Source organism: Mastomys coucha, unplaced genomic scaffold (assembly GCF_008632895.1).
Source record: "Mastomys coucha isolate ucsf_1 unplaced genomic scaffold, UCSF_Mcou_1 pScaffold18, whole genome shotgun sequence".
NCBI classification, from domain to species: Eukaryota; Metazoa; Chordata; class Mammalia; order Rodentia; family Muridae; genus Mastomys; species Mastomys coucha.
The window spans coordinates 86,095,366-86,111,881 of NW_022196900.1; the positions used below are offsets into that span (position 1 = coordinate 86,095,366).

Consider the following 16,516-nt stretch of genomic DNA (forward strand, 5'->3'; position numbering starts at 1 on the left):
TTTTCCCCAGTGGTTCTTGTTTGCTTGCTTGTTTGTTTTATTTTGTTTTTTGAGACAGGGTTTGTCTGTATAGCCCTACTTTTCTTAAAACCTCACCACCACTGCCCGGCCTGGCCTGAACTTTTATGTGGCTATCTTCCCCCATCTCTATGCGAACCTGCTAAAGAGTTCACTCAAGTTGTTAGCTCTCCCTCCCAGGACAGGATCTACCATGAAGAGCCAACAGAGAACCACTCTTGTTCTGACTGAGGTCTTGACCAGCATACACTGGAAGGTTCTTTCTACTGTTTAAAGTCCTCTATAGCTTATAGGTCAAAGAGCAAGCTCCTCTGCCTGACAGAGCCCCAGGCTGAAGAGAGTGACTCTAGAAGGAATGGGAAGTGTAATGGCTGAGGAACTCCGTGAGCACGTGACAGGAGTGAGGAATGACTACATGCATGAGCAACCAGTCAGTCAGTCAGTCAGTGAGACGGGCGGATGGCTGGGTAGAATCACCTGTCTCTGTTCCACAGTCAGTACACGTGCGGGTTCCCCAAGGACAAACAGCAGGGCTATCTATGCAGAGCCCCACCATCCTCTGGACACATGGCCGACTATGTAAGACAAGTCTGCTGGCCGACTGGATGAGCAAGGGAGCAGGAGGGACGCCATACCCTGCCCAGGGGAACTGGGGTGGGGAAACTCACGGGTGCTGCAGCACGTTGGAGCACAGAGCTGGGTCCACCTTCTGCCAGCAGCCCAGGTGGGCTGCAGCCTTGTGCAGCAGGTCACAGTAGCTGGCAGGAAGCAAGTGCTGCATGAGGATCACAGAGGTACTGATGGACACCAGCAGGAAGAGCTCACAGGACCAGCGCTTGTCATAATAATGTGTATTCTGGGGACAGCAGGAAGTGGGTCAGGCTCAGGATGGCCACAGTGGCCTACTCCCGCTCCCCTCCCTAATTCTACCTACAAGCTAGGATAGGACTGTGAAGATTACAAGACCACTGGAACCAACAATTACACACTGCAAAAGGGCAGCTTGGATCCTGTGCCTATCGGCCAATTTCCTGTGGTGGACACTGCTGTGCTGTTCCCTATTCCAGGCCAGAACACACATGAGCACCCAGGAGTGGGTCACTACTGCCTCTGCTGCATGTGAACCATGAACTACGTGACTTTTGACAAATCATTTACCTTGTCTGTTCTTTCCTTTCCTCATAAGTTAGATGAGGGTAAGAGGAACCACAGACAACCCAGGCATAAAGAGATTTGAATACATAACAAAGTTCTCTGCAGAAAGAGTCCTCTCAACATCCAACTTTTTAAAAAAATTATTTTGTGGGCTGGAGAGATGGCTCAGCAGCTAAGAGCACTGACTGTTCTTCCAGAGGTTATGAGTTCAATTCCCAGCAACCACATGGTAGTTCACAACCATCTGTAGAGGGATCTGATGCCCTCTTCAGGCAGACAGATATATATACAGCAGAGCACTGAAGCATTAAATCAATCAATCAATAAACCAATAAATAAATAAATATTACTTCGGCCGGGCAGTGGTGGCCCATGCCTTTAATCCCAGCACTTGGGGGCAGAGGCAGGCGGATTTCTGAGTTCGAGGCCAGCCTGGTCTACAGAGTGAGTTCCAGGACAGCCAGGGCTACACAAAGAAACCCTGTCTCCAACCCTACCCCCCCAAAAAAATTACTTTGTGTGGGGCTAGAGCTATGGCTCAATGGTTAAGAGCACTAGCTGTTGCTCTTCAAAAGGACCTGGGTTCAACTCTCAGAATTGATATGGTGACTTACACCTATCTATAACTTTAGTTCTGAGAAAAACCCTTTTCTGGCCTCCGAGGGCACCAAGCACAGAAATGGTGCACAGACCAATAGATATAGGCAAAAACATCCATACACATTAAGTTAAAAAAAAAATTTACTTGGGAGGCAGAGGCAGGCAGATTTCTGAGTTCAAGGCCAGCCTGGTCTACAGAGTGAGTTCCAGGACAGCCAGGGCTATACAGAGAAACCCTGTCTCGAAAAAGAAAAAGAAAAAATTATGCAATGTGTATTAGCGTTTTGCCTACATGTATGTCTGTGCGCCATGTGCATACAGTGCCAGCAGAGACCAGAAGGCGGCACTGGGTCCCTTGGAACTAGAGTTAAAGATAGTCATGAGCTGCCATGTGGGTGCTGGGAACTGGGCCTCTGAAAAAGCAGCCAGTGCTCTGAACTACTGAGTCATCTCTCCAGCCTCAAACCTCCATTCTTTAAAGTTTGTCCTGGGGCCAGAGGGATGGTTCAAGAGCTAAAGGTGATGCATGCACGCGCACGCATACACACAGACAGAGGCAGGCAGGCAGGCAGACAGGCAGACAGACAGACAGACAGACAATGCATCCCGGAGCAAGGTTTCAAGTCTATTGCAGCAAAAAAAAAGTTAAAGGAGGGCTGGAGAGATGGCTCAGCGGATAAGAACACTGACTGCTCTTCCGAAGGTCCTGAGTTTGGATCCCAGCAACCACATGCTGGCTCACAACCATCTGTGATGAGATCTGATGTCCTCTTCTGGTGTGTCTGAAGACAGCTACAGTGTATTACGCTGGAGCGAGAGGGGCTGGAACAAGCAGAGGCCCTGAGTTCAATTCCCAGCAGCCACATGATGGCTCACGTCCATCTGTACAGCTACAGTGTACTCATACACGTAAAATAAGTAAATAAATAAATAAATAAATCTTTAAAAAAAGAAAGTTAAAGGAGAGAATAAACTTTCGAAGTCACTCAGATCCGATGACTCGTGATTTCTTTCTTTCATGTATGAATACTCTGCCTCTGTGTGCATATGTGCGTGCGTGTGTGTGTGTGTGTGTGTGTGTGTGTGTGTGTGTGTCTGTGGGTGTGTATCACATGCAGCAGTATCTGCAGAGGCCAAAAGAGGGTGGCAGAACCTCTGGAACTAAAGTCACACGCCAGGTAGGTAGTGGGAACCGGTCCGCTGCAGGAACAGCCAATGCTCTTAACTGCTGAGCCATCTCTCCTGCCCCAGCCCCTAGTTTCTTTATTCAGTGGCAAAATAGGACACACCTAGACCTGTGCCAAAGTATCCGCTGACATATGAAGTCGCTTTCATTGATCAGGAGTCCTTGGACAGGTACTCCCTTTCAGGGAACCTTGTCCTCTGTATTCCAGATCTCCAGAACTCCTATCACAGCCGGCAGAGATGAGGCTGCAGAGATGACTCAGATGGTCAAGTCCTTGATGCAGAAGCACAAGGACATGAGCTCTACTGCTCAGAACTCATGTAACAGAGCTGGGCGTGCGGGCACGGCATCTGTGTGTCCAGCACTGGGAAAGCAGACAGGAAGATCCAGAGATCTTCTAGCCCAATCAGCAAGCCCCAGGCTCAGTGACAGAAATAAGGTGGAGAACAACTGAGGAACACAGTCAATAGCAATCTCTGACTTCCACCTATATGTACACACAGACACACACACTCACAGACACACACACATACACAGGCACACACAGAAACACACACATACACACAAAGACATACACACATAAACACAGATATATACACATATAGACACACACATACAAACACACACAGACATACCTAGAAAACAAATAACAGTAATAAACAACAAAAACCCCAGGCAAGTTAACTTCTACATGCAGGAGGGCTGGGGGTCAGGGAGGGCAGCAAGCCACTTGGCTTGTATAGCGTTATGTACCTTCACAAACCAAACAGGTACAAAGGCCACATAATAGGCGCTCAGCATGGAGCTGACAAGTACTTCCTTCATTCGCCAATTGAAGTCCATCTTGAGGAACTCAACTTCATTGCGAATGAGGCTGGGTGACAAGCAGCAGGCGTGGGTGGGCATAGCTTCCGGCCCATAGAGTTGTCGTGTGTGCTGCTTCCAAGTCTCCCGCAGTGTCAGAAAGTAGTCTCGACTCCTCGCCAGGCCACTGACTGCCTCTCGGGGTCCCATGGAAGCCATGTGGGTGAAGAGGTTTGTCTTGCGGAGGTCATAGTTCAGCTGCAGGAACGGAATATACATCCCAAACCTGCTGTGGGAGACAGAGGTGAGAGGCCAGGCCTATCCTTGGGTCAGAGTCCCAACCCTCAGCCCAGGGGTTGGGGGGGTGGACAACACTGACTTCCCTTCTGGGCTTCAAGCCTCACATCCCACCCTCCTGTCCCCCGCCCTCTCCATCCAAGTCAATGGTTCAAAATATGTCTTAGCATCGCGTGCATGATGGAACCGAGGATACAGTAGGAAGCAAGAGGCAAGATCTTCCCTGCACGGTGATAACTAACAATCACCATGGTAACCCACACTCATCGGGCACAGTCTATGATCCAGGCCAAGTCTTCTACACGCAACCTCTTCTTTCTTAGAAGCATAGCAGGCATTAGGTGCTATGGCTTTACCCTTTTCTCAAGGAAGCTGTAGGTCAGAGCACTGTGGTTACTTCTCAAGCATTATACAATTAGTTACAGAAGAAACAGAGCCTAGGTTTAGACCTAGAGCTGTCTGGGACCAAATAAATGAAGAAAAACAGAAAAAACAAAATAAAGGACAAAACACCTCCAATTAATTAAAAGCAGGCACAGTGGTGCACACCTTTAATCCCAGGACATGGGAGGCAGGGACAGACAGATCTCTGACTTTGAGGACAGCCTGGTCTATACAATAAGTTCCAGGACAGCCAAGACTACATAGACAGACCCTGTCTCAACAAACAAAAACAAGCAAATAGGGCTGGTGAGATGGCTCAGTGGGGAAGAGCACTGACTGTTCTTCGGAAGGTCATGAGTTCAAATCCCAGCAACTACATGGTGGCTCACAACCACCCGTAATGAGATCTGACACCCTCTTCTGGTGTATCTGAAGACAGCTACAGTGTACTTACATATAATAAATAAATAAATCATTAAGAAAAAACAAAAACAAAAAACAAAAAAGCAAACAAAAACAGCATAAGGTGGACATGGTAGCATGTGCCAATAATTTTAAAACCTGGGAGGCTGAGGCAAGAAAATCATGAAATCTAGGCTGTCTTGAGCTATATATTGAGACCTTGTCTCAAACAAACTATAACACAATGTCACAAAAAGAGATCTAGGTTGTATAACTGGGTGTATATGTAAGACAATGTTTTTCACTTTGCAGTGGAGCGCATGTAACAACAAATACTACTTCTGCTTCTATTTTATGTGCCAGGTGCTGACATAGATCCTTCAACAGTACACACATGTCCCCTTACTCAGCACACAATCAGGGTTAGGAAGACTTAGTCAAGGGGGTTTGGAGTGTGTGGTTGCGACTCTGAGGACAAACTAAATGGGCCCCACAACCTGAAAGAATATAGCAATCTGCATATGTAAGTAGCATGGGATAAAATTAGTTTGGAGACAGGGTCTTACTGTAAACCAGGCTTGTCCTCATCCTTAACTTGCAATTCTCAAACTCAAGATCTTCCTGCCTATGCCTCCTAAGTGCTCGGATTACAGGCATGTGCTACTGGGGACAAAGTAATGTTACATTCTTGGCAATGTGTATTCAATGCATAAGCCTATAATGATTGTCGGCTGTGTCTGCATTTAACATATATAGTTTTCTCATTGGCACGCATCTCTAAACAATAGTTAGCAGCTTTGTTTGAGGTAGCAACTTTTTATATACCATTTACACTGTATTAGGTATTAATGGTTCTCTACACAATGTGGCATACAGAGAATGTGCTTTAACTGTTTATCATCGCTACATCATCATACATGTAGGATCTTAGATTCTGACACCTGTATGATGTCCTGGACACAATCCTTCAGCGATGACAGACAAGTAGGTAATAGATCAAAAAAGTGGGGAGCCAGGCAGTAGTGGAGCACACCATGCAGATTTCTGAGTTCAAGACTAGCCTGGTCTACAGAGTGAGTTCCAGGACAGTCAGGGCTACACAGAGAAACCCTGTCTCGAAGAAAAAAAAAAAAAAAAAAAAAAAAAAAAAAAAAACAGGCCGGGCAGTGGTGGCGCATGCCTTTAATCCTAGCACTTGGGAGGCAGAGGCAGGCAGATTTCTGAGTTCCAGGCCAGCCTGGTCTACAGAGTGAGTTCCAGGACAGCCAGGGCTACACAGAGAAACCCTATCTCAAAAAACCAAAAAAAAAAAAAGAAAGAAAACAAACAAACAAAAAAAGTGGGTAAGAGCCAGACACGTGGCTCCTGCCACCAAGCCTGGCAACCTGACTTTGATTCCTAGAACTCATACATAATACAAATTTTAAAAAGTAGAAAAGAAATCTAAATCAGCAAAAAGAAAAACTGTAAAAACAAGCTCAGTGGCACACAGATGACCTTGACCGATTTGGGAAGCAGAGAGAGACATGTGGATCCGTGAAGAAGCCAGTTTATGTCAGAGCTTTCCAACAGAAATGTAAGGGCTACGCAGACCATTTAAATTTTATAAGTAGCCACACCGAGAGAAAATGGTTTTAATATTCTATCTCGGTGCACAGAAAACACAGCTGTTTCAGCCCCTGAGGGTTTAGGTTTCCAAAGGAGATGTCTGTCTGTCTTTGCTTGACGGCAGTCTTCAGGATCGGCTATGTATGTTATACGTATGCACTACATGCTACGGAGGAGCCTACCTCAAGGCTCCGGAACCAGGGTAGTTGGTGGCTACTCGGCCGCAGAGTATATGATTATGTTACGGGATGGTGCCCTGCAGCTAGCAGCTTATCTCAGAGTGAGCCCAGAGAGAACCTGGCTTGAAATGGAAGCAAGCAGCAAGGCTGAGGCGGATTAAAGAAAGATGCAGACATCGAACTGCAGACGTCGGATCTTTGCTCCCCACTCACTTCTTCCAGCCCAGTGCTCCAGATTCCAAGGTCCAGCCGAATGAAGCAGGTGCCCCCAATGACAGATCATTAACACTTTGCCCTATGGAAGCACACAGCCTGACAATGAGCACCTAACTCACTGCTCGCTAGTTACTAGTTACTGACAGGCAGTGGTGGCACACGCCTTTGACCCCAGCACTCAGGAGGCAGAGGCAGGCAGATCTCTGAGTTCAAAGCCACCCCCAGAGTAACCAGGGCTATGCAGAGAAATTTTGTGGCAGGTGGTGGGAGGGGATATTTTTATATATATAAATCTTTATGTGTATGACTATTTTACCTGCATAAGTGTATGTACATAAAAGGCCCTGAGGGTAGGAAGAGGACATTAGAGCCCTTGGGACTGGAGTTAAGACAGTTCTGAGCTGCAACTGCACATGGTGTATCCTCTGCAAAGAGCAATAAGTAGGGCTGGTGAGATGGCTCAGCGGGGAAGAGCACCGACTGCTCTTCAGGACATCATGAGTTCAAATCCCAGCAACCACATGGTGGTTCACAACCACTCGTGATGAGATCTGACGCCCTCTTCTGGTGCATCTGAAGACAGCTACAGTGTACTTAACATGTAATAAATAAATAAATCTTAAAAAAAAAATAAAAAAAAGAGCAATAAGTGTCCTTAACTACTGAGCCATCACCCCAGACCGTGAGAGTTTTCTGTCTACTAGCATGGACGTGAATCTGGTATGTAGCCAAGGTTAAGCCTGAAGCTGACCCTCCTGCCTCCATCTCAGGAGGCACCTCAGGGCTGAAGTACAGGTTTTGCCATCATGCACAGTGTATGTGGTACTGGGAACCTCAACCCAGAACCTCCTACATGCTGGGAAAACACTCTACTTTATCTCTTCTAGATTTTAAATATGCGACTGATACACTTCTTATAAAAACATTTAACTTTATAAAAGCCTGTTTTGTTGCTTTTCTTAGTTTTATGGTACTGGCAATAAAACCTAAGATCATGCGCATTTCATACAAGCACTCTACACCTGAGATATACGTCCCCAGTCCTCTACAGACTGCATTGATTTGGTTGGGTTTTGGTTTTTCAGGACAGGATTACATGTAGTCCAAGCTGGCTCCCACCCACTGTAGAGCTGAGGATGACCTTAAACTCTTTTGTTGTTGTTGTTACTGTTCTTAATGTCAAAAGCAATTTATTCAGACTATGTGAGGGAATACTTTACAAACGGAAATTTCAATGGAGATATAAACTTTTTGGGGAGTGGGGGGAGTCGAGAAAGGGTTTCTCTGTGTAGCCCTGACTGTCCTACTCACTCTGTAGACTAGGCAGCCTCGAACTCAGAAATCCGCCTGCCTCTGCCTCCCAAATGCTGGGATTAAAGGCGTGTGCCTTCATCGCCCGGCATTTCGCAGGGAGTTTGTTTGTTTTTTTTTTTTTTTGGGATATAAACTTATGAGGAAAACTTTAAACTTATTAAGCAAGTGTTAAATGGAAGGACCTTGAACTCTTGATGTTCTTCCACCTGCCTCCTAAATGCTAGAGTTACTAGTGTGTGCCTCGACTCCCATCACTACACTTTTTTTTTTTAAACTTGTATCTTCCAATAGTTTTTTTTTAAAGACTTATTATTTATTTATTTATTTATTATAAGTACACTGTAGCTGTCTTCAGACCACCAGGGTGTCAGATCTCATTATGGATGGTTGTGAGCCACCATGTGGTTGCTGGGATTTGAACTCATGACTTTTGGAAGAGCAGTCGGTGCTCTTACCCGCTGAGCCATCTCACCAGCCCATCACTACACTTTTTAAAAAATATATTCATATCATACTACATGTTAATAGAACATACTGGGATTTTCTTTCTTTCATTCTGTCTTTTGTTCTTTTTAAGATTCATTTACATATGTGAGTACACTGTCGCTATCTTCAGACACACCAGAAGAGAGCATGAGATCCCATTACAGATGGTTGTGAGTCACCATGTGGTTGCTGAGATTTGAACTCAGGACCTCCAGAAGAACAGTCAGTGCTCTTAACTGCTGAGCCATCTCTCCAGCCCTACCCAGCCAGGATTTTCTATAAATAACCATAGAGTAGAGATATTTTTCATGGCAATAGATATAAGAATAGCCTCATACTACACTATATATAATTTTTTTGTTGATTTTGGTTTTTTTGGAGACAGGATTTCTCTGTGTAGCCTTGGCTATCCTGGAACTTGCTCTGTAGACCAGGCTGGCCTCAAACTCAAAAGATCCATCTGCCTCTGTCTCCCAAATGCTGGGATTAAAGGCTTGCACCACAACCGCCACCCAGCTGGTAATTTTTAAACTCAGAAAACCCTGCTTATAAAGCAGGTATGAGAGCCCCAAAACAGCGTGTTCTTGCAGGGTAGGAAAGCAGATGATGTTCCAGCAATGAAGTTTTCCAAGAGCCAGAACTGGTCTATCCTGAGGAAGTTCAGGAACCAGAAAGGACAAAGTTGGGGAGTAACTGTTAATGCCCAGGCAGCTAGGAAAGGAGCCTGCTTGATTCTGGACCAGAAAGAGGCAGCTCTGGGCTCTCCATCTTAAACAATTAAGTCTCTGGTGAGGTAAGTGATCGAGCTGAGCAGACACGAAGACAAATGCATATGCAGAAATGTATATACACAGGTAAGTCTCTCTCTCTCTCTCTCTCTCTCTCTCACACACACACACACACACACACACACACACACACACACACACTCATAGAGACATGTAAACAGACTTGAAAAGCCCCTAAGAGACTTCATAAACATTGAGGGGAAAGGGACAGAAGGAGGAAGGGGAGAAGGGGAGGGATACAGAGAGAACAGGAAGTCAAACAAACAAACAAACACAGAGAGGAAAGGAAAAAAAAAGGAAAGGAAAGGAAAGGAAAGGGAAGGGAAGGGAAGGAAAGGAAAGGAAAGGAAAGGAAAGGAAAGGGAAGGGAAGGGAAGGAAAGGAGAGACAAAGCAAGCCCATGCACTCCCACTTGCAAATGTCCCCCGGGGTATTCATTCGGATCTGAATCCCATTCCAACCTTCCTTCCGTCAGTAGAGATGGAGTAGCTTATACCACTTCAATTTCTTCTACAAAAAAAGCCTAGTCACCCTGATCTCTGGAGATACCATCAGACATCCTGAGAGGTTATTGTTGCTGCCTGTCTGCCTATGAGTCTTCTAGACACAGAGGCCTGATAACCCAACCATAAAAAGGGCAGAATCAAGTGTCAAGTGCTAGGGGTGAGGTAAGGTGAGGGGTGAGATGAGGGGTGAGGGGAAGGGGGAGGGGAGGGGCTAGGGGAGGGATGAGGTAAGAGGGGAGGGGAAGGGTGAGATGAGGGGTGAGATGAGGGGTGAGGGGAGGGGGTGAGGGGAGGGTACTCACGGATAGCACAGGAACAGGAGGTTCAGGAAGGAGTAGGTCCTGAAGAGGTGGATGAGGGACCGGCACAGACTCCAGCCTGTTGCCGTAAGAACGGTGAAGCGGGTGAGGAACAGCAGGATGGAGCGGAAGAGGGAGACCTTCCCCCTCTGAGAAGCCTGGGTTGGGTTGAGATAGGACAGGATGGGGCCTTGGATGGAGGCCACAGGAGCTATGCCCCAAATCCCACCAAACATGGCCTATAATCCCACCCAGAGAAAGGTACGCAACAGCCTTTGTTAGAATCTGCTAAGGCCCACCCTGCTGATGCCTCGTGGATTGGGAGAGCCAATGGGATACCAGAAATATTTGTTGAAAATAGGTCCACAAGGAGCTCAAAGGAAGTGCCTTAGGACTAAGGGCTAGGTGTGTCTCCTTGGCACCCCAGAGGAAAGGGGAACCCCACAGCCCCTGGGCAGCCCCGAGACCCAATCACCTCCTTCACGACGGACCCAATGAAGCGGCGGCCCAGGACAATGGTGGTCACCAGCAGCAAGTTGAAGTCGATCAGGTGGAAGTTCTGGGTGGGGGGGCAGAGGTCTGAGGGTCACGCGGGCCCCTTCTTCATACATAGACTTTTCTTGTACCCACTATCTCCCCCTGCCCAGTCCTTTCCACAGAGACTGTCCCCATTCTCTGACCTTCATTGGCCTCCAGCTGACTCAGGCCAGGAAATTACCTAGAGGAGGAGAACAGGACCCAGAGAAGGGAAGTGGGACAGTCCCTGGGGATAAGAGAGTGGTGTGTGAGCCCTCTTGCTCCGACACCATGTCCCTGTCCCTGATCCTCTTCCTTGTGTACCCCTGAAACAGTCATCCTTTTGCACGACTTGTCTCTCAGACAAGACTTAGGATTGGTCCTGTCAGAATCAACTCTGCTGCCTCTACAGTGCCCAGCATAGTTAAGAGCCCTCAGTTTCCTGTTTCCTCTACATTCATTATGCCCAATATAGAGCCGGGTATACAGTGGGTATACAGTGGTGCTTGATAAGCTATGCCTCGCATGCACGCACACACGCACAGCAGACGCTGGCTGAGCACCTACCAGGGAGGTGTGGGAGGGCGGGTGTGAGGGCGGATACCACCAGACTGTCTTATAGATGTTGATGTAGTGCACAAACAGGGCTATGAGCTGACAGAAGAAGAGCTGGAGTTCAAACAGAATGCTAGCCTGGACGGGCAGCTCAGGGATCTTGCAGTGCTGCAGAGGCACGACGGTCTGCGCAGCCAGTGGAGGGCTGGAGAGGCCCGTCCCAGAAGTGGTCCTGGAAGTGGAAAATAGTAACATCAGGAGCTAACCTGGGAGCTTGACCAGGAAAGGCTTCTGGGGCACAGGACAGTGTAGCACATCAGAAAAGGGTGTAATAGAAAGCTCAAAAGGATGAGGTCTTCCTCACTGTGCCTGGTCAGCAAAAGGAGCAAAAGAGAAGAGCTGCTCTTCTCCTGATGTTCCTCAGGTCCTCCCATACTCCCCAGGAGGGAATTATGAGGCTTGCTTTACAAATACGGAAAAAGGAGGGCCAGAGGCAGACGGCAACCTGTGCGTGCCATCGGTAGATCTAGGGTAGAACCTCAACTGGAACAAGGGCTGTGGCTGCTTCTATAGAACTCATGGCATCCCTCCAAGTGACCAACCGCAGAGCTCACTCTGATCCCCTCCAGACCCACCAGGCATGTAAGATAGTACGTCCTAAAATCCAGTAAGGGACAGCTTGAGCCGCACTACGACAGGAAGGGGTGAGACACAGAGGTGGCTTACCTGCTCCGAGAACGGACACTGCTCACTGATGCACTAGAAGAGTGGCCTCCACCAGAGGCCCCTGACGATCCTGGCTCACAGAGCGGGTTTCGATAGTAAGATGTCCTGTTGGGACCTCTTCGTCCTCCTGTAGGCCAGATATCAAGGATGACAGCAGTGCCATCTTGGTTAACTGGTTTTCCTTTGCTTTTTTCCTTCCTTCCTCTGCTTGTTTTTTGAGACAGAGTCTCTTTATGTAAGCATGGCTGTCTTGGAGCTTGCTATGTTGACCAGACTACCTAGGCTCATGCATTTCATTTTCTCATTTAAACCTCCCAGGAGCCTATGAGGCAGTTCCTGCCTGCTTCTTCACCACCTGCTATTCTCTGTCTGTGCCCCACCCTACTCAGTGCTCCAGGTACCCACTGCCCCTCTCTTTCCCTGACCTTGCGTATGCTGTCCATGGTGCATGTAGAGTTGGGCTCAGGTCAGCAGGTCTCTCTACCTCTCACTTCCAAACAGCACCTCTCATTGGCCTGGGACTTGCCAATTAGGTTAGGCAGGCTGGCTGGCCAGTGAGCCCCGGCAACCCACGGGTCTCAGTCTCCATAGTGCTGGGATTACAAGCTCAGGTAAGCACACCCACCTCCATAGGTTCTGGAGACCAAACTCGGGGTCTCACACTTGTGCAGCAAGCACATTCAGAACTAAGGTATCTTCCCAATAATTTTTTTTTTTTAATTTTTTTTTTTGTTTGTTTTTTGTTTTTTCGAAGCAAGGTTTCCCTGTGTAGCTCTGGCTATCCTGGAACTCACTCTGTAGACCAGGCTGGCCTCGAACTCATACATCCGCCTGCCTCTGCCTCCCAAGTGCTGGGATTAAAGGCGCACGCTACCACCGCCTGGCTAAAATTTTTTTAAAGACTTATTTTATTTATTTTATGTGTATGAGTACACTGTAGCTGTACAGATGGCCGTGAGCCATCATGTGTGTGGCTGCTGGGAATTGAACTCAGGACCTCTGCCGACCCGCTCGCTTAGGCCCACTTGCTCTGGCCCTACTTGCTTTGGCATAATTCACTGTAGCTATCTTCAGACACACCAGAAGAGGGCGTCAGATCTCATCACGGGTGGCTGTGAGCCACCATGTGGTGGCTGGGATCCGAACTCAGGACCTTTGGAAGAGCAGTCAGTGCTCTTACCCGTTGAGCCATCTCGCCAGCCCACTTTTTTTTTTTAAGTTTTATTTATTTGATGTATAAGAATACACTGTTGCTGTCTTCACACACACCACAAGAGGACATCAGATCCCACTACAGATGATTGTGAGCCACTATGTGGTTGCTGGGAGTTGAATTCAGGACCTCTGGAACTGAGCCATCTCTCTAGCCTCCCAACCCTTCTTTTTTATTTTATTTTTTGTTTTTTGGAGACAGGGTTTCTCTGTGTAGCTGTGGCTCTCCTGGATTTCACTCTGTAGACCAGGCTGGCCTGGAACTCAGAGATCTGCCTGCCTCTGCCTGCCAAGTGCTGAGACTAAAGGTGCGAGCCGCCACTGCCCGCCCGGCCAAGATCTTTTTCCTTTGTGCTCTTTTTTGTTTACCAAGACAGGGGCTCTGTCTGAATTCAGAGCTCACCATTTCACTCACTAATTTGCCTCAGAGACCCATCTTTGCCTCCCAGGTCTTGGGACTGATTACAGGTAGGTTGCCACACCTGCCCAGCCAGCTTCTAGACAAGCAGGGAACCCAACTCAGCCCTCACGATTGCAGAGCAAGCACTTCATCCACCCGGCCTTTTCCCAGCCCGCTTACTGCCATTTTAGAAGAAGCTGCCCCTCTCCTTGTTCTATTTTTTCCCCACAATTCAGTATCTAAAATTATCTTTTTAAAAAACAATTTAAAATTTTATTTTGTGTATGAACGTTTTGAATGTGTGCATGTATGTGCACTCCATGTATATGCACCCGATGAGTGCAGAAGCCAGAAGAGGGCTTCAGGTCCCCGGAGCTGGAGCTAGGGATGGCTGTGAGTCACAATGTGCCTGCTGGGCTTTGAAGCTAGGCACTCTGCAAAAGTAAAAACACTCAACTGCTGAGCAATCTCTCCAGTACCTCAGAAATTACCTATGTGCTGGCATGTTTGCTGGCTCACTCACTAATATAGAAGGTCAGTGAATTCACTTTTTTAAGCCACTCACTGAGTGGCACAGGGAGCCTCAAACTCACAATCCACCTGCCTCAGTCTCCCGAATGCTAGGGTGACAGGCATGCGCTACCAGACTGTTATTTTTACTGACGTTTCCAGTTCACTGGACCAGTTTGGTAAGATTTTCAGACCCTGAGTCCTGAGCTGCTCAGCTCTGGTATTTGCTGGATTTCATTTTTGGGTCTGAGTCCTCAGAAGCCTACAATCTGGCCAGGTTTGAGACAAGTTTTTTCCTCCATGGCTCTGAGATCTAACTCAATGACCCACGGCCTGAGCTCAACGTCAGAGTGGCCTTAGAAAGAGCGCTGTGGTTGTGAATCCAAAACTTAAGATTTTACAAAAGCTATATCCCTAAGCTTAGTAGTCTAGCCTAAGATCCCAGGCAGCATCCTGTCCGAAACCCTTAATCGAAGTTATAACTTACTCAACTTCTTCATGGCAATACAGTACCCTCCATTCCTACACAAGCTTTCCTATCTCTGAAGGTTTTCTGACAGCTCTTCAAAATATGCCTGTCCAAAGAGCTGACTTCAAGCCCCCAACCGGAAGCTTTGTTCACACACTGTTTATATTTGGTTTGGAAACACCCCCCCCAACACACACACACACACACACACACACACACACACACACACACACACGCCCTCAGCCCAGGAATTCTGCCCACACCCACTATCTTTTAGAAGCTCTACACCCACATAAAACCCCTAGCCCAGAAACCCCGCCCATACAACTGTCAACCCAAAGATCCCGCCCACAAGCCAGGCAAAGCTCTCTAGGACAAGAAGCTGGCATCAGAATGGACTCTCTTGGTGGGCTAGGTGTTCCTCCGGCCCCACCGCTCTCAGTGTAAACCCCTAGAGGACAGAAGAGTCTCTCCCACCCCGGCGACCACAAGAGCCGCACACGTAGCTCTCAGCCCATCCCACCAGGGTGCCCGGCCCCCATTGGCAGCCGGAGGATTGTGTGCCCCAAAGAAAGCCCGAGCCCCTCGGGGCCCCTCTCCCTTTTGGAAGCTCCGCCCACCACACAGTGACCCGCCCCCTCAGGATCGGAGGGGCGGGGTCCCGCCTGCGCCGCGTCCCTTCCCCTCCCCCTCCCCGCGACTCCGGTCCGCGTGGGGCAGCAGTTATCAGCCAGGCTCCTGGCTATCCCGCGACCCCGAACGAGCCCAGCCAGCTCTGCTCACCCATCTCCTTCCCCCGGCGCTCTCCGCTCGCCGCCGCAGCTCCTGCGGGCAATATGTCGGAGGCGACGGCGGCCGAGAGAGGACTAACCGCCGCAGCCCCGGCCGGGTTTCAGCCGCACGCTCCCTCGGGCTGCTCAATTTGCATGCTAGGCGGGCTGGGAGTCGGGAGCGCGCTTCTTAAAGGGGCCGTTTGGACAAAAGCTGTGCTAGCGTTCTTTGTCTTGCCTTTCCCCCACGCCTTTCCTGCAGCTGCTGCTTAAGAGATTCTGGAGGGGGCGAACCCACCCTCTGTGTTTTTTCACCCTGCTCTGGCTAGAAGAGGACACCAGAGCGGCCTTCTGCCTCTAGTGAAATCCTGTTCTTGTGCAACACAGTCAACCTCATACTCAGCGTGCCCCAAACTGGGCTTTCAGTGCTCTTAGATTTTACTGTACTTTGGCCCACCGCAGTCAAAATCTAGAGTCACTTCCCCTCTCCTCCAAAACTCTATATCCAATCTTTGACCTAATCTTGATGACTGTAAGCTCTAAGCATTTCTCATGTTTTTTCCACTGTTCATTTCACCGCCACCACCTTAGCTTAGAGCCTGTGCCTGCCATTTTCAAATTTCGAAATAATGTTCTTGGGTATTAATAATAACCATCTATTAGGGTTCTTAACATTTTGGAATTTGGTGTGCAGGAGAGGGGGAGGAATGCGCATAGCAGTGGACTTGGGAGGACAACCTGTAGGAGTACTGTTTCTTCTACCATGTAGGTTGTCAGGCTTGGCTACAATAAGCTTTACTTGCCTCAGCTAGCTTGCCCGCCCTTTGATTTTGCTTTTTGAGACAGGGCTGTCCTTGAATTTGCTATGGATTAGAAGATGGCCTTGAATTTCTGATCCTGCTTCATAGTGTCGGGATTATTGCTCCCACTATGACAGATTTATGCAGGGATGGAAATCAAACCTAACGCAAGCACAAATTATCTTGTAGGCATGGAAGATTAAATGAGACAATCCATGTAGTACCTGTTTTAATCAGTGCTAGCCATCATTATTTTTGGCAAACACTTAACAGAGGAAGCAAGTAGCTACTGTTAATGTCGGTGTAATTTCTTCCC

General features: G+C 48.1%; 1 protein-coding gene across 2 annotated transcripts in view; it reads right to left on the reverse strand.

Annotated features, from left to right (window-relative positions):
* Tmem39b (transmembrane protein 39B) overlaps window positions 1–15,562 on the reverse strand; it is a 23,711-nt gene extending 8,149 nt beyond the window's left edge. Inside the window, exons 1-8 of one of the 2 annotated variants that reach the window (XM_031378799.1) lie at window positions 15,414–15,562; window positions 12,040–12,166; window positions 11,326–11,545; window positions 10,923–11,005; window positions 10,718–10,801; window positions 10,246–10,400; window positions 3,713–4,049; window positions 687–874 (exon numbers count right to left, since the gene is read on the reverse strand). In XM_031378799.1, the coding sequence (XP_031234659.1) occupies window positions 687–874; window positions 3,713–4,049; window positions 10,246–10,400; window positions 10,718–10,801; window positions 10,923–10,928 (770 nt within the window). In that variant the 5' untranslated portion in view covers window positions 10,929–11,005; window positions 11,326–11,545; window positions 12,040–12,166; window positions 15,414–15,562. The remainder of the gene's footprint in view (window positions 1–686; window positions 875–3,712; window positions 4,050–10,245; window positions 10,401–10,717; window positions 10,802–10,922; window positions 11,006–11,325; window positions 11,546–12,039; window positions 12,167–15,413) is intronic. The other variant, XM_031378798.1, reaches the window with a different exon arrangement.
* Window positions 15,563–16,516: the final 954 nt, after the last annotated feature.